General features: G+C 41.0%; 1 protein-coding gene across 4 annotated transcripts in view; it reads right to left on the minus strand.

Annotated features, from left to right (window-relative positions):
- BTBD7 (BTB domain containing 7) overlaps nucleotides 1–20,421 on the minus strand; it is a 51,584-nt gene extending 31,163 nt beyond the window's left edge. For 2 of the 4 annotated variants that reach the window (XM_042813365.1, XM_042813362.1), the window contains exons 1-2: nucleotides 20,321–20,421; nucleotides 2,032–2,216 (exon numbers count right to left, since the gene is read on the minus strand). In XM_042813365.1, the coding sequence (XP_042669299.1) occupies nucleotides 2,032–2,113 (82 nt within the window). In that variant the 5' untranslated portion in view covers nucleotides 2,114–2,216; nucleotides 20,321–20,421. Of the gene's footprint in view, nucleotides 1–2,031; nucleotides 2,217–9,517; nucleotides 10,357–10,413; nucleotides 10,487–20,320 lie in introns of those variants that run through there. The other 2 variants (XM_042813364.1, XM_042813363.1) reach the window with 2 other exon arrangements.
- Between the last annotated feature and the right edge of the window lie 1,911 nt (nucleotides 20,422–22,332).

The following is a 22,332-nucleotide window of genomic DNA, read 5'->3' on the forward strand; positions in this document are numbered from 1 at the left end:
ATACAGCTCTATAATTAGTTTTTAACATCTTGAACAGACGTACTGCCCTAGAAAATTGTGTGAAATCTGAATGCTGTAGACAAACAGCAAGAGATTAACTAGTAAGCTTTTGCTAAAACTGAAATACTGATGCACTTTGAGCTCTTACATCAATTCTCATATTTTCAGTTCTGCTTTTGGGCAGTAAGCAGAGCTAGTACCTACTACACAGAGAAGAATCTGAAAAAGTTCATGTAGAGGAAAAGCATGGTTATTCTCACAGGCGATTAAAATCTCAGCCAATTTTAGGACAAAACTATTTTCTATTGAGAGCTACAACAAACCAGCTATTCAAACAAGATTCAAGAAAAAGCCAATGACCACAAAGCAGGACAATGGATACTTGCCAATGTTACATAAAGAGCAGTTACTTTACTAAGGCACGTGCAGAAGTGCCACCGTAGCATCAGAAAATTTCCATGAAGAATTTTTGTTTTATTATTTTAATGAATCAGAACACTCATTTTTCATTGCCTAAAAGGAAACAACGACATGCTCTTAGACCTTTATCAAAAAAAGACTCTAGATAGATCTGTAACCTACTGAGGAATTGCTTTGTGAAATACTAAAAAATAGGTTTCTATCTGGGGTTTAATACTGAGGAGCATTACCAAAAGCTTCCATGTACAAACAGACAAATTTGCTATGCAATTTAACAAAACCTTTGGAACTTTCCCCTCTTAAGAGCTGTTTGGACCTGCATGGGGTTTCTCTTCAATACAAAGGTAGATCAACTTCAGCGATAGTCTTGACTGTGATTTTAGAAATAATGTACGTAACAACTGGGACAAGTATTTCACTACTCTTAGTTACGATACACTGAAGACACATAAAGCCTTAAGTTCTTTCTTGACTCAGCACAAGCACACATATGCAGTTTTTTGTCCAGAGCAGAAATTCTCATATAACATAAATATAAAATAGCTTGTGTGCTGTCCTCTACTCAGATCTCTAAAAGTTTGTAATGATACAAAGGCTGAGATGATAAAACAAAACACAAGTTACAAAGCAAGTAAATTTCTCTCTGCTAAGGATGCCACAATTCTTTCAGCGGTGATTAAGAAGAGTCACTGCATATTATTAAGTACTGATACACTGAGGCAAGGCAAGGCATAAAGGAGAAAAGCATTTATAAAGTATTTATGTTATTTACAAAAAAGATCATTCTTCAAGCTGTCAGGGTGGCTTTTTGTTTTTCTTTTGAAAAAAGATTGTCTTTTGAAATAGTGCCTTTTAGATTCATCACCTAACTATTTATCATTAATATCATGACAGTACTGAGAGCTACGCTGAAGTCTTTTCGTGGCTAGACTGAGCAGCATATAAAGTTGGTAGCTGCCCCAGTTACGACTGGGATGAGTAAGTAATTTCTTAAGAGCTTTGTGAAGTTTCTAGTTAAGCAGAACCCTTCCTTGTAAATAAGGTGGTTAAGAAAATAAGCAACACTCCTCTCCTCACCCCAACTTCCACAAACAGGAGAAGGGCAGAAAAAGTTGTCTTCAAGATTGCCAGTTACTTTAACAGGTTTACTACTAGAGGAACCTTTCTGGTAATAAATCATCTCCTCTCCTCCTACAAACATTACCAATACTACAGGAAGTACTGAGGATCAGGAGGGTTCTGTGCTTAGAGAACATTGCACAGAACATCTGAGGAAGAATGAAAAATCAAAGGTACTGCTAACAGACAGCAGCTGCTCTCTGAACTTATTAGTCTTCCCTTTTTGACTGAATTATCTGAAAGCACTTATTTATAAATAATCTGACATCTGTTTACTAGTAACTGGCAGATTGCCAGTTGCAAACTTAATGCCTACATAGGCTAAACAGATATTGGACAGTACCAAATTTCATGCACTACTAAGCTTGAGCAGATACAAGCTGATGACCTAGAAAATTAGAACTGCATGGTGTCACTGCAAGAAATTCAAATACAGTACATATATAATCCAGCAACCCATTTACATAAACAATAAGATAACTGAGAAGTTACCTATGAATGTCTGTTGTGCCTGTGAATTTCCCCCTACCCTTGGGGAACATGAGTGAGGGTAGTTAGATGCATTAGCACCCATTTTCTTCAGTCACTCAGGCATTCCGCCTGCTGGCTCTTCAATGTATAATCCCATAATCCTTTAAAGTCTTCAGTCCCAGATCCAGCATTTTGTTCCTCCATTTCTGAAAAACAAAACCAAGAAGTTACTTTGTTTTAATATTACACATTCTGAATGAAACAAACTCAGCCTCCAGCACATATAAAATGAGGTTTTATTTTAAAGATTACTTGATCCTTCGAACAAGAAGCTAAATTCAAAGATTTAAATTCTCCTGAATTCTGTAATTTCCAAGTGATTGACAATTGAGTATTGTCAATCTGAACGAAGAACAGGATTGTTATCAAGCTTTTAACTAATAAGATTTCAAAGCAGGAGATGGTCTAGACTGAACTTGCTCCTTTAACTATACCAAGGTAGACTTCGTGCACACTGATGCATTTATACATTGTTATAAAAAAAAAAAGTTCAAACAAACATTCTGACCGAAAAAGTGGAATAAACCTATCTGTTGAGGTTATACCATCAGTACTGCTTTCAGGTAAACTTGGATTTCACATTGGCCACATATCTCTCTTTCAGTTTCACTTTTCAAGTCAGAACTTGTGCCTAAGAAATAGGTAAATAATAATATTGAAAAAAATAGTAATTTGCCCATTATCTAGATTTTAACTATTCTTTTATTAGGCAATTGAAAATACTGTAGGAAGTCAATGCTAAAGTAACTTGAACAAGAACTTGTGTCACATATACAAATGAGTACTTTCTTCTATTTCTTCTATTAACTGTGATAAAACATTGATACTATAGAAGTAAAAACTATCACTGAAAAGCTCCTTTTCAATCAACTGAACACATGCACCCCAAGCAGAACACAAATGTACAGATTAGGAAGAGAAATACTGAGTCTGAAAAGTTCTTAGTATAGACTCAAACCCTTTAGATTTAGCAGTGAACACACAGCTACCCATGGGTGGTATGGGTGTTGCCACACCTCCTGCATGCTACCAACTTTCTCCATGCACCTCCAGTTTGCCAAACCGCACAGCTACATTCCATGCAAGAGCAGTGTTTCAAGGAAGCTGCAGCACCGTACCTCATCTCCTCTCCCTGCCTTAATAATTCATTTATTTCTGGCACAAGCTCAGAAGAGGGAGTTTTCATTCTGCTGGAGAGGTGAGATATGATGATAATTAGAAGCACACCTGGCATCTCAGACAAATGCAGCATGAAGAAAAGATCATGAGGAGCAGAAAGCAATAGGCCAGGAGAGACTGTAGATTGCTCTAAGAATGGGGTTGGGTCAAAAGAAGCATCATGGGACTTGAGGGTTGTTTACATGAAGAGGAAGGGTTTAGATCAGGTATTGGCATAGGAGTGATGCATTATTGTACATCAGGGGTGCCTTATTTCCAGCTATCTGCTGCCTAAGAACAACGTTCCCGGGAGGCCACATGATATTTCTGTGGTCAGCAAGTATTTTCAGAACAGAACCACAACGCCTCACACTAGACATGACATACAGGCAGAATCCCTACTGTGAAAGGGCTTTCAGTCCAGGTCTCCCTCACAAAGCTGTAGCCTTTTACTGCTATCTGAACTCCACAAAGGCGGAAGACAATCCCAACAATACAGCAGTTCTACCAGCACTGCATATTGACAACTGCAGACTAACTACAGGCTTGCTGAAACAGAAAGTGGGAGCTCCTGTATGTAGGAGCGTAGTGCCAATTGCTTACAACCTGGTACTTCTGGCCTTGTCTGTAAGCAGATTCAGTTCACAGGTTGAGGAAAATAAAATGCCTTTCTCCTGGCACAGTAAGACTGTTCAGTACGAAATTGGAACCAAAACATACACAGAATCATAGAAACACCAAGATTGGAAAAGACCTACAAGATCATCCAGTCCAACCAATCACCAATAGTTCTTACTAAACCATACCCTCAACACAAAGTCCAAACATTCCTTGAACACCTCCAGGGTCGGTGACTCCACCACCTCCCTGGGCAGCCGATTCCAGTGCCTGACCACTCTTTCAGAGAAGTAGTAATTCCTAATATTCAGCCTAAATCTCCCTTGGCACAGCTTGAAGCCATTCCCTCTAGTCCTATCACCAGTTACATGAGAGAAGAGGCTGACCCCCAGCTCACTACAACCTCCCTTCAGGTGGTTATGGAGAGCAACGATGTCTCCCCTGAGCCTCCCCTTCTCCAGACTGAACAATCCCAGCTCCTTCAGCCGCTCCTCATAAGCCCTGTGCTCCTCACCAGCTTTGTCGCTCTTCTTTGAGGCCCTGGAGCGGGTTCTACGTCTTTCTTGCAGTGAGGGGCCCAAAACTGGACACAATACTCGAGGTGCAGCCTCACCAGAGCTGAATACAGGGGGACAATCACTGCCCTGTTCCTGCTGGCGACACTGTTTCTAATGCAAGCCAGGATGCCACTGGCCTTCTTTGCCACCTGGGCACACTGCTGGCTCATGTTCAGCCAAGCATCAATCAATACCCCCAGGCCCATTTCCTCTATGCAGTCTTCCAGCAACTCTGCCCCAAGCCTGTAGTGTTGCCTGCGGTTGTGGCCAAAGTGCAGGACCCAGCATTTGGCCTTATTGAACCTCATCCCATTGGCTTCAGCCCAGCTGTCCAGCCTGTCCAAATCCCTCTGCAGAGCCTCACTACCCCCAGGCAGATCCACACTTCCAGCCAACTTGGTGTCATTTGCAAATTACTGAGGGTGCACTCAATGCCCTCATCACAAAATGGACAACATCAGCAAATCTCTGCAAACACAAGCTGTAGGATCAGTTCAGTCTTATTCATACTTCTCTCCTCCTCTTGTACAGAAATAAGATAGTTATTCTAGAATGATGATACTCATACAGATGCAGACCTCTTCTCTATAAATGAGAATTCTCACAGATTTAAGGAAAACCACATAGAAAAGACTTCATCAGAGCAGCAACTCACCCAGCTGATATGTACACCCACACAGATTATGTTGTCTAGAATTTGCATCCACTCCCATATGAAACTAGTTGCATTTAGTACAAGCTTTGTGGAGATAAGAGTAGCCTTTCAGTTCCAACTCCAACTGTCTTACAAATAAGGGCAGGTATCCTGGGTATGCTGGGTATATAGCTCAACAGCTTCCCTTTTCTCAGCTAAAATTGGACTTGGTTCATTTGCATGGAGCCCTGGAATAAAGCCATTGCCATCCTATTTCCTGCTTCAATGTTCAGCTGTGATGTGATAACTTGTCCATTAGATGGCCAAAAAAGTTAACACTTGTCTTCCTGGCATGGTAAAGAGCTTAGGAGTTGAAAATAAAAAAGGAAAAAAGTTTTTTTTTTTTTTTTTTTTTTTTTTTTTGACTGCCAAACATTCAATATATGCAAGTAAGTCTCAGGTTTGAAGTTAATATTTTACATCTGCTTCCCCTGACTCTACCCAAAAGATGGACAAAGATCACAAAATAAGAAATAGACAGAACAGTCTGATACTATTTATGTTTTGTAAACTCAGGCACTGAATATCTATTCCCCAAAAGTGTGAACACCTGAAACAGCTCCTAAAATATCCAGTATATAAAACAATGTTACGTAAGGGCTTAGCACAAGAGCACTGTCACACTGTACACCCAGGACTATCTCATACAGAACGAATTCACTCACTAAACTTCAAATACGCAACTTAATTTTACAAAATAAAGGACGATGTAAAAAATAGTGATAAAGCTGTATAAATGTAAAAATAAACATATAGAAGTGATATACATATATGTACATCTCATAAATTTGTAAGAAGAAAAACCAAACATACTGGGTTCCAGTGAAGAAGGAATGAAACGCATTTCAGCAAAACAGGCACTACTGTCAGTCATTCTGCTAATTTACATACACCAACATTTCTTGTGCCTCCTTTCGAATCTAATCATGTACTGCACACACAGACGCCTGGATATTGGAAGACTTCCCTGGAGTATTTTGTACCTTGAACTCAAGCAAATCCTAGTTAGAAGCATATTGTGCCCTATGGCTCTGAAGTGATCACAGCATAATCTCATTAGTCTTTCACCTCCTTATCCTGCTGAAAATGCAGTCTTTGTACAAGGGAAATTTTGAACAACTGAAGTGTTGAAGGACTAATTGTCCATACCACTGTCTGACACATATGCAAATCCATACAGAACCCTGTTTGATATTTACTTTCAAACTAGTCAAGCAATCAAGCTTTACCGTTACACAAAATATACAGATGATAGTGAGATGTAGCTAATATATCTGAAAGATTCTACTGTGGTTTAGTACTGTACAAAAGCAAGGAACCAATATTGTTATTCATTATTTGAGACTAGAAAACTATTATTTACCAGATAGGAAAGAAAAAAAAAAATTAAGCAAAACATCAGAACTTAAGCCACATCAGCAGTTACACGTACAAAAAAAAAAAAAAAAGGCAAGAAAAGGCAGATATAACCAGATTGCAAAAGCAACTGCATTGGATGTTCTTTGTATCAAATCAGGCGTTCCAGCTACCACAGAGAACCCTTTATTAAAGCTGAGCATGAATTTTAAAGCACTTGCATTTTCTCGAAGTACTATGCATACCCAGTAAGGAGAAGCAGTCCTAGCCTTTTATTCCCTGACCTACCCAGACTCATAGTGCTGAGCTTTAGAAAAAAAGCTACTTTTCATCATGTCCTCTGGGTAACGGGACCACAAGTTAGAATAATTATATTCAAATAAAGTACAATACCATATAGCCTTGGAGATATGCACACCCTAGAGAAAAGAAGAAAACTCTGAGAAGCATGTTAGCAGTTGCAAACACAAAAAAAGCCATCTTTTCAGTACTATCTTTATGGTGTTCAAAGTAGACTTTTTATGATCAGCAAAGCAATTCAGAGCACAATATGGCCAGCTCACATCCCAGAAACAATTAAGTTACATCATCTGCAGGTAACAACAGGTCAGACTATGAACAGAGACATTGAACATCAGCACATTGTATTCAGAGGGATATCAAAGATGTTCCAGCACTTAAAACAACATAGACTAACCAAATCACACTAGTATAACACCACACATAACAGGAAATTCCTCCCAAGCAACTTAAATATTTTTATATTTTTATATACGATCTCTATTCATCACTGGTCCTTCCAGTTGGTTGCAAGCACCTACCAGTTTGCTGCAAGCCTATTCTGACTGATGATATTCTCACTGCAGACTTCCTTGACATTCCGTAAGCTCAATTCAAAATGCTTCTTTTAGCAAAATCAGCAAGAACTCAGTCTCTTGAAGTAAAATAACTGCTCATATTCTTAAGACTTCTTACTTTTAGAAATTCACTTGAAAGGAACATTAGTGCAATTCAGACCAGAATAAAGTTAAAGATAAAAAAAATCAAAAATCCCATTCATCAGATCTTTATCAATATCACTGAACAGAGTAGCTAGGTATAAACATGCCTATTTACAGAGAAAGTTAGAAGAGTTCACTTTAGCCCATCTAGAATAACTGCATGTTACTTTGACATAACATCATGTTACACTTTGAGGAATCTAAAAGACTTTCAAAATACAACTTTTGTTTTGATGAACAACTTTTTTTATTTTTAAAGAGAAGGAAGTAAACAGATTAGGCTTTATCACATCTACCCAAGTTCTAGACAGCATTAAATTATCTTGTCAGGCAGCAACTTCCAGCTGCCCATCCTTCACAGCAGTGGTACACATGAAAGGTATCCTGAGTCACCTACTCTGGGAGAGACTTCTTCCTGCACAGAAAAGGCAGCAGTGGAACAAAGGTAAAAATCTTTATGTATTGTATTTCAAAATGCTTTTATTCAAGTAGCTGATCTGTCAATGGCATTGGTGCTTTTTGTGAGAAACAGCAGGTAACCTGTACAGTTTTCACAATTTATAGTTCTGTTCTTTTGTTCTTTGAGACTTCCCCATAAAGATCCTTGTTCCATTCCAAAAGGGAATTCCTTCTCTTGCTCGAGCTGTGACCCACTTAGAACACAAGATGCTGTTTTAAATTAGCAAGTCTACTAAGGCAGGGAAATCTTGGCTCAAACCCCCACCATATGGAAGATCTGTCTCCAGATTTCAGCGCTGCTGCCTCACATCAAGTACCATCTCAGTGGGATATACCCTACAGTCTCCTATTGGAGATGTTTTCCCTCTTTTCCAAGCCCAGTTATTTCACAGAGAGCCATTCACTCTAAATGAGCATCTGGGAGCTTCCTGTACACAACAGTGGGTATAAATCCAACTCACCGTTCACATTCAGTACAATTCCTCTGAGAGTACAAGGTTACTAATAAGGCCATCTGAAACACTATGCTCTGCTTCTATCTACTTTGATAAAACAAGCAAGCAGCACCTGTCTTTCCCCCCTGCCCCCCACAATTTGCATTTTCATTTTTCCTTCAAAAACAGCACTCTTTCGATCACAGCCTATGTTCCCTCATTAAATCCCACAGCTTTACCAGGAACAGAAACCTCTGGTGATGACTCAACGGTTTGCCAAACAATAATTCCAGATCACAAAGGAGACTGAAAATCTTGGACCCACGTACCAGTTGGCCTTCCAATGAGAATAGACTCCATTCCTAAGTCAGCTCACAGGTTGTCCCTACAGTCTTATTTTGGCTGCAGTCAACACATGATCCTACTGGTCAGCTACTGTACAGTTACAGTTTCTTCTTGCACTATTTCTGCTGCTTACAACCATTAAAGACATCATTCCTCAGTCCTTCAGTGTTTCTGCATTATCATATTCCTTCCTGCACATGCCTTTATGAGATATTTGCTGACAGAATCTCAAGTACTTCCACTGCAGTCTTTCTCCTGTGACCAAAAACGCCACTCAAATATTACCACGCGTTCATAAGAATTTCCTCAATACACTCTCATTACTTTGTTCTGAGAGCCATCCTTCCTGCGTATCTTTTTGTTCTTACACAGCAGCACGCTTCCCCTGTGCAGCTTTTGCTTTTTGATACAACAGTTTTGCAGAACCAATTGCTAACAACATTTCTAATGCTTTTAGGGACTAATGGATTCACTTACTTACAATACAAAAGCTGGAAGGTGGAACACTAGAACTTAGTAAAAAAAAAAAAAAACTCAAGAAGTAATTGAGTCTAGTCCATTTGATGGCGTGCATCAGGTATTTCATTAAAAAAGCATTCATTTTTTCTTGTTCAGGAAAGGATTGAAGCACAGTTGTAAAACTGCCAGTTCAACTGCAGCTTAAGTAGAGTTTCTACAGTTAACAGTTACAAGCCACAACAAGTATCAGATCCAGCCAAAACAGCCTCATTCTTGATTCAAAACACACAAGATAATGTACATGAAAACAAATAAGGTGGTTCACTGATACTGTGGTTCCACACACATTTCTTCAGTAGCACTCACCTCAGCTACTATTGCCATCTTCATGAAGCTTCTCCATTTTGTCAGCAACCAAATAAGAGAAATCTCTTCTGCGGGGTTCTCCTCCCCAGCACGGCAAGTTCCTTGTACCAGCTTCCTGAACGATCAAAATACCCTCACAGGAGGTAAGAGGCGCAAGAAGCAACCAGAAGGCTTCCTGCTTCCCATAGCCAAACATAACATCCAGTTTGAATAATACTCCATTGGCACAACCTTCAAAAATAAGCACTCCCAATCCCATGTGCTCATCCCTACAGCAGAGATGTCCCCTTCTCATCCTGGCAAACATTTTTGAAGCAACATAACCCACACCAGGGACCTGACAGGACCATGTCTGTGTTTGATCCTCTGCTGCAGCTACAAGTAGCTCTGCCCTTCAAGTACAGCTCTGCCACTTGTCCCCATTCAGTCATCTGTCACTCTAAATTTAAACATCTTAATGAAAGCAGTTACAAGAACTCTTCTTTTTTCTTTTTTAACTACATAGCTCTTAAGAAATCAGAAGGAAGAAAGATCTCCCTCAAGTTGTCTGCAAACCTAGGGTAGAGCTAGCAGAAAATGGTAAGGGATGCAGTGCTGACTACCGCAAGGACTCACCATGAAAGTGCTTCACTTATAAAATGTCAATCATCAAGCTGGTTGAACTACAGCTCCTCCTTTGGCCTGTACTTCTTTTATTCTGTACCTGTACAGTTTGTTCCTCTCAGCTAGGCTGTGGTTAACAGCCCTTCAGGTAGCAACCGTTGCTGAAGATGTCCCACTGAGGGGGACAGGGCAGCTTTTTTTTTTTTTTTCCCCCAAGGTCCCCCTGCCCATCAGATCTTGATACCCACATCATCCAGCACTACCACTGAAATCAAGCAAACAAGGAGCCTTACCTTCCCTCATTCTTCTGCTCCAGTCAAACTGTTTCCCTGCTTCCCTTCAAATGGGGCTTACCTGATCTCAGAACAAGTCATTTTAGATGGCTGATCCATCACACAACTATCTCACAGAGTGACAGGCAATGCAGAATTAAAAAAAAAAAAAAAAAAAAAAAAAAAATTTTTAAAAAACTGTCAATTAAAAACCAAAAAAAAAAAAAAAAAAAAAAAAAAAAAAGTTCTGCAAGTCTGTCTGATAGTCAGCCACAACTGTAACAAGACACAGCTATCAACACAGAGAGAGCAAACAATTGCTATTATGCTGCCTCACAGCTACGCAAAGCTCTGCCCTCACAGTCATCGATTTAATTCTCCGACCTCAGGCTCAGTCTCCACAAGTGACTCATCTGGCCCTGCTGCACAGTCAGAACCCTCCCCTGCTGTTTCCCAGGCTCAGGTTTTGGCATTACCATGCTACCTCTTCTCCCATTTCTTAACAACACATGGCAGCCTCTTCCACGTCTAGGCTACACATTGAAACAGGCAGCAATATAAAGTTGAGTTAATTACTGCATAAATACTGCATAAATACTGTGTGCAGTTCATCTGAGAGCTGAGTTCATCTGTCAGCTGCTTACAGACTAATGATGCTTTGAGGAAGTCTGATATTCCAGGTAAAATCCACAAGCTATTTTAATTTCTTTTTTCCCTTCCCTAGATATTTTTAATGTACCAAAACACAACTTCGGTGGTGATCTCACACCTGTTTGTACAAATCACAATACAAATATTGCTACACATAAGATTTTAAACAGTTATTGAAAAGCTTGCATACTTAAAAGTTTCGGTTGGGCTTTTCTATCAAGGAAAAAATTAAAAGCCACACTGACATCAATGCCTAATATTTATCTAACAACATCTGATGCAAAAATTTTTTCCTATGCCAAATACTTCAAAGGTTTCAGTTGTCTGAAAACAGACATTGTAGTACACGTGCAGTAAGAAAAACAATAGCACTACAGTGCCTCTCCTCAAGAAAACATCAGATATGCCTACAAGCCATCAAAATCCTTTGAAAAAAGCTATACCGCCACTCTAGCATCTACACTTAGATTCCATGCCACCACAGCCAGAACTAAATGCTCTCAAAATTTGATGTTTGTTCTCACTCGATATAAAAACCTATTTCAAATGCAACAGAAAAGACTTTCACTATGGTAAAATCCATCAATTAAAGAAGGAAAGACTTGGTCAGAAAACCAATCTACCAGTTAGCTAGCAATTAAGCTGGATCTTTCTTCACATTTTTCTCTTGGCAAAAAAGAGCAGCTCTCTTGCATTTCTATAGCATTCACTTTTTATCTTGTGACATGAACATGCAGGTTCTACAGAAGAGCCAAAAGGAATGAAGCACATCTTGATGCATCATTCATTTACACAGTTTTATTGAATGAATACAGCAATAGCTACACATACCTCATCTGTACAGACATTAAGATGGCAGTTACAAGAGGTTGTTTCTATGTTTTTGTTTAACTATTAAAGCAAACTTGCCCTTTGAGCACTCTGTTGATATGCCTTAACTCTTCCCTCTCCTTTCATAGAAACTGAACTTTTCAGCTGCCCTAGAAGATCACAAAAGTAAGATTCTCTTAAAAAATGAATCAGAAAATATAGAATAAAAGCAAAACTGCTGGTGTACTCAGAGGAAGTATTTCATTAAAACAATCTTTTATTCTTCATCTTATTTTATGAGAAAGTTCACTCATCTTTCCTTGATACTACTATTCCTGCATACTCAAATTAAGTACAGAAAGAAGAGCCTTTGCCAGTGTACGCTACACTTACCAAATCTTCTTCAATTCTTCCCATATTTGAAGATTTCATCAGTATATGAAAAAAAAAAACAACCAAAAAGCAGTAGCAGTCTTACTTCCAACTTCACCCAAATGACTGTTCTAATCACCTGCCAACATACGTACCTTGTACACACACATATATATATACACAGACATAGAGAGAAAAAAACCAAATTACATTTCCTTCCAAATTTAAAACACAGATGAAACTCAAATTCACAAGATGTTTAAATAAGCATTCTCAAGAGTATTGAGAATCACCAAGGTCTTAATACACGTCAGCCTTAATGAAGATAAAACCTAGTCATAAGGCATCATTTTCTAAGTTAGCTCTTCAGAAAAATAAAGTTGGGAGGTGAAATAAATCACAATGAGGGGAGGAGGAAAGCAGGGTAGAAATGGAAAGATCCCTAAGGGTGATGGAGGAGAAGTACATCATCACAAGCCTGTTACTCAGAGTGGTAATTTTTGAGCCAATAATGAAATGAGTAACTTACACAGTAACAGAATTACTTTGGATATTCTCAAAGAAACTAAACAATCTTGATAAACATGCAGCAAGGCCAAACAAACAGTATTTTCCTTAAAATGGAAAAGCCTTAAGCAGTACAAACAGGTCTTTTGGAAAATTTGATTTAGGACTATAGTTCTGAGTATTACTGTTTGAACCTTGTAATTCAAGCTTGAAAAGCAGCTTAACATAGAGCCCAGGTTACAGCAAGAATTTAATTTTCTTTTTTAAGTTTAAATTCAATTACTTAAAGAAGCAGCTGTTTTGATCCACTACAGAAACATATCTGAGTCACTTCACCAAGAACTACCAAGCCTCCAGTTTCACATCTTCAACTACAAACCACCATTATAGGGAGGATAATCTTGTACTATATAACAGCCCTAGTACACTAAAAAGTTATTCTGGTATTTCAAGTCCAAATGCGTGTTTCAAAAAGCATTCAATAAAGGACTAAAACCTGCAGATTCAACAATCAAGAAGCAGCAGGTACATCGTCTGATCCAAACTATGTTATGTTTTCAGAAGAGAAAAAAATTGTCTTAAACATCGCCTTTGACTTAAAAAGTTGAATTTCACATCCCATCTCTGCTAAGGCACTAAACACATATTCCTATCCAAAATTTAGACAAGCTAAATACTCAAAACAAGCACAGAAAATAAAGTACAGACGAGACAGAGAGACTTAGTACATGTGGGCTGGGGGGAGCACCAGGAGCAGACTTACCAGAACACTGAACAGCAGCTCCTAATTTTCTCACATACGTTCCTCTGTAGACACTGCGGTGCTTGCTTTCAGTTCAGCAGTACTAAGCATAGCCTTTCAGGTGGTGAGGAATACTGACACAGCTTATATTCCTCCTTGTTCAGTAACAAGGCCATAACTACACTGAATAACACAAACCTTCAGTGTACATTTTGTCAACTCACCATTTTCTGTCATGCCAGTGCCTGAAGCACGATAAACATATCTTAAAAGTTTTCCTACAAACACCTTTATCAGTTTGCAATGAGCTATCTTCAACTTAAAATAAAACCGTAAGGAATTTGATTTTATGTCTTTCAACTGCAACCACTACTACAACGACTTAAAAAAAATCCAGGAACCTGTAAACTGGAAAAAAAAAATCTCTATAATGTATTTATTTCACATCTTCAGACATCTGGAACTGAGATGCCCACTACAGGATAGACTAAGGTACAAAGCGTCAACCTTTAACACACTTCTGTATGTGATCAGCCTTTTTTTTTTTTTAATGAAAAATAGAAAATTTCACTCTGTGTATGTTTATACTGCTCCCCCTTCTCCAAGAGGAAGTCACAGAATCTGGGTTGAAAAGGACCATAGCGATCATCTACTTTCAACCCCCCTACTATGTGCATGGTCACCAACCACCAGACCAGGCTGCCCAGAGCCACATTCCGCCTGGCCTTGAATGCATCCAGGGATGGGGCATCCACAGCCTCTCTGGGCAACCCGTTCCAGTGAGATGCTCTGATCATCCAGCCAAATATCACAAGCAGGTTCTGAAGTAGTTTGTCTTCCACATATTTTAAGAAAGCAAACATCTGAGTAGATGAGAAATCCTCTAAATGCCTCCAATTGTATGAAGAGCTTCAGCACAGACTCCTATTAAAAAAATACAGAATCTAACAGATGAGCACTATAATCACAGCATCAGGAAAGCTTCAAAGAGGGCTTGCATCTTCTTAGACAAAGTCAAAGAGCATGAAAGTGACAGCAAATCTGGTTCTTTAGTTCCAGCAGTCAAGGAACCAGTTTTATCATCTATCCACATCAAGAATCACTATGAAAAACAAAAAGCAGGAGAGAATCAAAAGGGTAAGAATAATAAGGTAGGTGATATTTTCTGGGCTTGTGCTAACTGGTTTCTGATCAGATTTATTAATTTAAAAGGTCTTTTCTTCAGCTCCCAATTTTAGTGTCAGGAAAATAATATGAAAAGAAGCTTTAATCAATTATACTGATTATTGTAAAAGCAATTAGAATAACCTACCCACCACTGAAGTGTTTTACATATTTCACCACAGTAAAGACACTGAGTAGCAAATGATAAGCAAAGCAGCGTTTCAATTTCTCCTTAATGCAAAGTAGTCTACCAAGTCACTCATAAAACACTGACCTGTATGTGAAGAGGTACAACTTTACATGGTATGATGCTTTCATAAGACAGATATTCTTGCTCCTTGTATTCCAAACTTTAATTAAAATCTCAGCACTAGATTGTAAGAAAGGAGTCCTCTCACAAAACGCATAACTAAAAGATCAAGCAATAGCCATTAAGTTGTTTCAAGTAAACCTTTTCCGTTTTGTCACATTTCCCATCAGCAGAAGCATGAAGTGGTTTACAGTGCAACAATTTTAACTAACTTTGGACAAGGCTTTCAAGTTAGAGTAGGATTTCTCATGCTCTTAAGTAGCTTGATCAATGCCTAAAGCACTTCCCAGATAAGAAGACAGTTAAGACTTGAAATGATGAAGAGCATCAGGAAAAGGAGATTCATCTTAAAAGACCCAAGTCAGTATCCTAAAATAATCCCATATCAAAGAGGGCAGTTAAAGTCTAGCACTAACAGCAGCACTAGAAAGAGATTCTTGAGAGATTAAAAAAAAAAAAAAAAGTCTAGTGTTTATAACATCATACAGTGTTGTCAGTCCAGTACAGCTAAGAAAAGCAAAGAAGCACAGACAAAATATCCCATCCTTCATATACAGGAACAACTGACCAGTTTAGTACAAACACTATACAGAACACAAAGTGAGAACCCAGACAATATTTGTGCACAGAGATCAAACAGGACTTACCAACCAAACGGACACATGGATAACAGGTAGTGTTTGAACGTCGAATTTGAAAAACAAAACAAGATCTCCTGAAAATACTTCTGAAACTTAAGAAACCAATCTGGAAAAACATTACCCTTGACGGTCACCTATCCAATTTTCCCCTCTACACTCATCATACTAAGGGCTGTTTCTACCTAATCAGGTTTGAATACTGTTAAAATATTTTGGATGCTAGACCACTCTGGTAAAACATGATAATTCCTATTTTCCATTTAGAGAAACAATTTAAATCTACAGACATCAGGAAAACTTCAGCAGGCTGAGATCTGAAAGCTCACAAGTTCCACAAGCTGTTGAAGTACACAGTTAGCACTGCGTGGCGTAATGTTCTACAGCAGTTGCACACATGAAGTAAGCAAACTGGATTTAAATCTGATATCTAGTTACACACATACTTCAACCCAACATGCTTCAGGCACAGTTCTGCTACCACATTGCCTACCTGGCCTTGCCTCTGTACCATGGAAGCAAGCAAGCTTTTCACTGAAATATGATGCCCCAGATTTAGGGCCTTATCTAAAGTTGTTCTGTGTTCTAGTCGCTTATTTTTCAGATATCAATTTCAGATGAAGATATCAATTTTCAGAATGAAGCCATGTAAACAGCTTCACCAATGCAGCTGAAGAGACTGCCGGAAGCAGGAAAAAGCAGCTGTGGACAAATGTTTGGGCTAAACATCTACCTAGAACCTCACACACATCCCAATAAAACAAGAGAGTGCTCTGCTCTAGTCCCCAGGACAAGAAATTGAGAACATACAGATCACCTTGGTTGCAGGTAACATCTCTGACATGAGCACCTCATGCCAGAACACTGGAAACGAATACAAAACAGAAACAACAACAAACCAAAAGACAGGAAATAACATATAGAAAGTGATGTACAGAAGCTGTGCAGAACTTCAGACTGTAAGCTATAAAATATCTTGTTGGGATGCTCAGAACTTTTCATTATGGAGGCACGTTGCTCATTCTTTAAGTAGAGTACAATATGCTGCCTTTGCAGGCAGCTGTTTGAATATAATTCAGTGGAGCTGTCAGAGCTTGATGAATAGACTAACAAAACAGGGAGCTTGGCTTTGAAAGAGGCTTTTCAAGTTGCTGCATACCTGGTATCAGGTTTACACCTGTCTGATAGTTACTGATGGTAACTAACCTGGTGGCTTGGATGGTGGCTTCCTCTGTCCTCCTTTGCAGGTTGCACTGGTGCTGTGGTAGCTTCTATGTGGTCCTGTGCATGGCTGTAGCAGGATGAGTGATGCTAGCTAACCCTGGTGCTGTACTAGCGTGTGGTCCTGATGTATTGGACCACGTATAAGAAAAAGCAGATGTGTTCTGATAGCCCCACAGTGATGACAGAGGTAACTGTAGCCGCCTTGCAGAATCAAAAAGGCATAACATCCTATGGACGTCCCACATGGGATAATGTGAACTACGTGCAGTCCATCTTCTGAAGAAGAAATAAGTGTTCTTACTACTGAAAAAAATATGAGTGTTCTTGTGCAAATCCTGATAAAAAACTTCTAGGTTCCATCTTAATTGCTGCTTTTGCATTTCTGAACACATTCAGGCTTTAGGCATTCAACTCCTTCCCATCCATTTTTCTTCTTGCCCATTTCTACTCTCACCAAGACAGGGCTGACACGGTCTACATAAAACACTTCATATCTCCTAGCACCCATTCATTATGCAGAAGACATCATTACAACTGGCATCCTGCTTGGGAGACGTGCAGGACAGACTAAATAGGCACAAAAACTAAGACCAGTGAACTTTGCATCTGCAGTCCCTTCATACTATAGTTTAGGCACATTGGTAAGCAACAAAGGACATAATCCTCTAAAAATCTATAGTTGCTTCTATTCAAAGATACATTGATAAGCCTCATTCTTGAAAGAGCTTGGATAATGAAACTGACATATAGTAATTATATGACTCACTGGAAACTTAGATGTGAACAAGGATTCCCAGCCTGCACTAGAAGTCTGTACAACAGGTTTTCTAGTCTTGTTGTTTGAGAAAGTGGTGCAAGTCAGAGATCTAGTACTAGATACAAAAATTAATGTAAATATGTTCAGAAATGCAAAAACAGCAATTAAGATGGAACCTAGAAGTTTTCTATCAGGATTTGCACAAGAACACTCATATTTTTTTCAGTAGTAAGAACACTTATTTCTTCTTCAGAAGATGGACTGCACGTAGTTCACATTATCCCATGTGGGACGTCCATAGGATGTTATGCCTTTTTGATTCTGCAAGGCGGCTACAGTTACCTCTGTCATCACTGTGGGGCTATCAGAACACATCTGCTTTTTCTTATACGTGGTCCAATACATCAGGACCACACGCTAGTACAGCACCAGGGTTAGCTAGCATCACTCATCCTGCTACAGCCATGCACAGGACCACATAGAAGCTACCACAGCACCAGTGCAACCTGCAAAGGAGGACAGAGGAAGCCACCATCCAAGCCACCAGGTTAGTTACCATCAGTAACTATCAGACAGGTGTAAACCTGATACCAGGTATGCAGCAACTTGAAAAGCCTCTTTCAAAGCCAAGCTCCCTGTTTTGTTAGTCTATTCATCAAGCTCTGACAGCTCCACTGAATTATATTCAAACAGCTGCCTGCAAAGGCAGCATATTTACTCTACTTAAAGAATGAGCAACGTGCCTCCATAATGAAAAGTTCTGAGCATCCCAACAAGCTTAAAAAACAGGAGAAAAAAAAAAAAGAAAAGAAATTAAAAAAAAAAGCAATGACAAGTTCACACAAGTCTTCCAGGAGCACTTATAAAAACAATTCTTTCATGTATGACTCTTTGCAAATAAGTCAATGCCAACTATAAGCATTACAACACTACTGTATCCATGACTCAGCAGGGAATCTAGAAGCCTGAAGAAAGCTCCCCTCACATTATTAGGACAAAAGGATTTTAAGAAACCAGCAGTTACAATAATGCCACAAAAAGCTAACCAAGATGACTCATGTATGTGCTCCTTGTATGCTTAAACACACAAAATTAGATCAGAGAATCAAGCCCATTCATATACTGGCTAAGGTTGAAAGCAAGAAAAACAATGGTTAGGCACAGCTGAGCCAAAACACAAAGTATTCAATACTTTCTTCCCCCTTACCTACAAAGAACAGACACTGGTTGTACATTCTATGAGAAACATTCACCTCCATTTCTGAGATGACCTGAATGCAGTTCAGCTGTGGAAGTCTAACTAACCTGAACAAAAACAGACAGCAATTGGCAGCTTAATACCATAACCGAAGAATCAAGCCGTGTTCACCAAGACACAGATTCACACGTAAGAATGAACTTATGTGAAGTTTATACAAGGTTACTTGGTGCAACAAAGTAGCAAGTTCTTACAAAGATCGCTTACATTGCCATTGATCAACTAAGTTAAGTTATTCCGTGAAGGGGGAGAACATCACGAGCCATACCTTCACAGTACATTATCTTCATTTTAAACTATACAGTCAACAGAACCTGCATACTACTAAATAAGAGACACTTGTTCCACGCCCAAGAGGAGAGCAGGAAGAAGGAAACATGCTTTCTTAAATCAAAAGGCTCCAGTAGAGAGGGATCAGAACAGGAATCCCCTTCCTCCCAAAAAGCAGCATACTAACACAGAGAAATGGAGAATGTGGTGTAAGGTTCACTCTGAAGCAATAAAGACGACTGAGAAGAATAGTTCTCCTCAACATCTTTCAGACAGTGCCGGAGAAGCTTTAAGTCATTGAGCTACTCAGTGCCTCAAAGTTACGAGCACTGAAATTTTTACACTCAAGATTCTACTTTTATTTCCCCCTATTCTAAAAGGGAGCAGAGCATGCAATATGTGGTCAAACCTGAACTGACCACATCTCAACGGTGCATCTGCCAAACGCTTCAGATGCGTGCATTACATTACACTGGCTTGGAGCAAATCCTCAAGCAACGCTGCATTCTCAGGGCAAAATTCTCACACAGACTAAATGCGTAAATCATGGCCTCAATGAGCACTTTGTGACCTTTCCGCTGTATTTCACGTTAGCTCTTCACTTACGTGTCCTCTTTCACCCGATGCCTCAAAAGACACGCTAGGGACGAACAAGTGGAAGCACGAAACCACACAGGTCCCTATCCCACTCGCAGGAGGAATATTCCAGAGGCACAGCGCGCTGAGCCCCGCAAGTTTCCTCAGGAACAACACAGGGACGGGAGCAGTACGCGAAGGGCTGAGCCGAGCGAGGCAGCGGAGAAACCCCGGCGCGGGTCCGGGAGCCGCTGTGGCACGGCTGCCGCCGGACCGAGTTCCGCACTCCAACCCCGCGGGGCCCGAACCCGTACGGCGGCGGCAGCGCCGCTCAGGAGCGGCCTTAGGGCCGGAACCCCGCGCTCCGGCCCCGTGCTACCCGCGGGCCGAGCCCGCCCTGCTCGCTAGCTCGCACAGCTACAAGAAGGGCCGCTTCCCCCACGGCGAAGACCCCGCGGGCCCGCACAGCGCGACGAGGCAGCCTCGGGGAAAGCCCGACAGCGGCCGGAGCGCGGCGCTACGTCCCGGCCCCGGGAGCCCCACTGGGGGGTGGTCGGCGATCTCACCTCCTGTCCTCCCCCACCGCGACACCGAGCTCAGCCCTCCTCCCTGCCCGCCTACCCCCGCGCGGCTCCCCGCGGCGCCTCACCTCCGGCAGCTGTCCGCAGCCGCCATCCTCCCCGCTCAGCGCCACCCGCTCCCTCCCGGCCTCGCTCCGGCCGCCGCCATTTTGATTCAGAGCCCCTGCCTCGGCCGGGCAGGGGGAGCGGGCACGGCGCACGCGCGGCAGCGCTGCGGAGCCAGGGCCACGTGGTCCGCGGTAGGGGTGGGGCTGGGGGAGCAGCGCCTGGGTAGGACGGTCGTGGCGGCGGGGTGGGTGAGGAGCTGTTAGCCTGCGCTTGCCCTGTTGTGGCTGTGGTGCAGGGGGAAAGGGGAAGGCGGCGATGTCTCGTGCTACTCTCTGCTGACGGGGATGCTACGTGTGGGGCGTGAAGGCCCGCGCAAAACCACCAGAAGGCGTTATTTGGAGAGCGCTCGCGGGTTCCGTTCAGCTCCTGCTTCTGGTCGTGGCTTGGCACGCGGCAGAATGGAGCGTGGTGGGCCTTGGTGCTGTGACGGGGAGCAGCGGTCCAGCCTGGGAGACGCGTTTCGTTCCTGCTAGCAGCCCTTTCCCCGCGTCTGCAGACGTAGCTTGGGTTGGTTGGCGGGTTTTGTGTGTTGGTTGTACCCAGGTATACTGGTGGAGGTGGTTTATCAGCACGCGTTCTTTGTCCTCGAAACTTCCTTAAGCTGCTTGTATAAGTGTGAGCTTTGCTCTTCGTGCTTCTAAACTGCTGTGAGCTCATTACAGGCAGACCACAGATTCCAGCTTTATTGTTCGTGCTTAAGCGCATAGTAATCCAGAAATAAACGTGTGCTGCTTTTCCTCTTCTTTCCTCCTCCCAGCGTTGTGAATTAGCATTTCACACACCTGAGTAACAGTAAGTGTTAGTAGTGAAAGGGTTTGTGGCTTTTCTCCACCACACTTGCTACTTTTTCTTGGAAGAAAGGTGCAGGTGGACTGTTGTGTTCAAAATATATCAGCTGCTCTTCCTGTAAGATCACTGTTTTCTGAATCAGAGAAAGTGACTAATAATACATGCCACAGATTTATTAGAGTAAGAAACCACTTAAGTAAATCAAATCACTTTTGCTCTCTAGAACAACTCAGTACCATACTTCTGTATATGGGAGGGTCTGAGATAACAGTTTCATGTGTGGGTCAAAAATCTGATTAATTCTCGTGGCTGATAATATTCAGCAAGCTGGAAGCCACACCTGTAATCATTCTTGGTTGATACAGGCAAGCTCTGGCTGATTACATGCCCTCCTGCCTTTACTGGTGTTCCATTTCTGAAGTGGAACCTTCCTCCCTCTTGGCATCTCTCTGTCCTCCAACCACTCTGTAATTAGCTTTCCTAAATACAGCAGACTTCCCTAACTACTACTTTGCATAACATTCCAGGCTGCCAAATGGCTTACCAAGAAGCTAAATAAAAAAAACAACTTCTGATACTCTTCGCCATGCTGAAGACTGTTCTCTGACTGGATTCCATTCAAAAAGTGGAGGAGAATCAGTTAGCTGGGCCAGTGGATGTTATCTTGCTCTCCTTGGTTGTTTAACCATCTTAGTTAATTATGTGTTGTCTGATACACTAGTATCTGAGAAACACAGCTTTTGACTTCTCTATCCTGACAGCACCAGAGGGAATTGGAATTTTTTATAGTACCAATTTGATAGATAAAATTCACACTGTTATGCTTGTATATGTTCAGAGGAGAGTATATCCTGCATGCCATGTCTGTGGTTGCCATTGTTCCATTGTTGTCTGAAGAGCAAATAAAACTCACTGGCAGGCAGGGCTCAGTTTCTTCCAGCTATTTCCTGCTAGAGCCTTCTCTTCAGTTCTTTTTCTTAAGCCTGCCCTAACCCACTTTCCCATTTCCTGCTGTTTGGTACCACAGTACTGAATACCACTTAGCACTCAGTGCTTAACTTAGTTCTGTTCCGCAGTGGTTGGATTCCTGTAGAGTTGTGGCACATGGTCATATGCTTTTCTGTGCATATATTTGGTTTTAGTATTTGCTGATCAGTTTCTCATTTGAGTCCTTGTAAATGCT

This window comes from Centrocercus urophasianus, unplaced genomic scaffold, assembly GCF_019232065.1.
Source record: "Centrocercus urophasianus isolate 14NV4802_14NV808 unplaced genomic scaffold, USGS_Curo_1.0 seq_14, whole genome shotgun sequence".
Classification (NCBI taxonomy): Eukaryota; Metazoa; Chordata; class Aves; order Galliformes; family Phasianidae; genus Centrocercus; species Centrocercus urophasianus.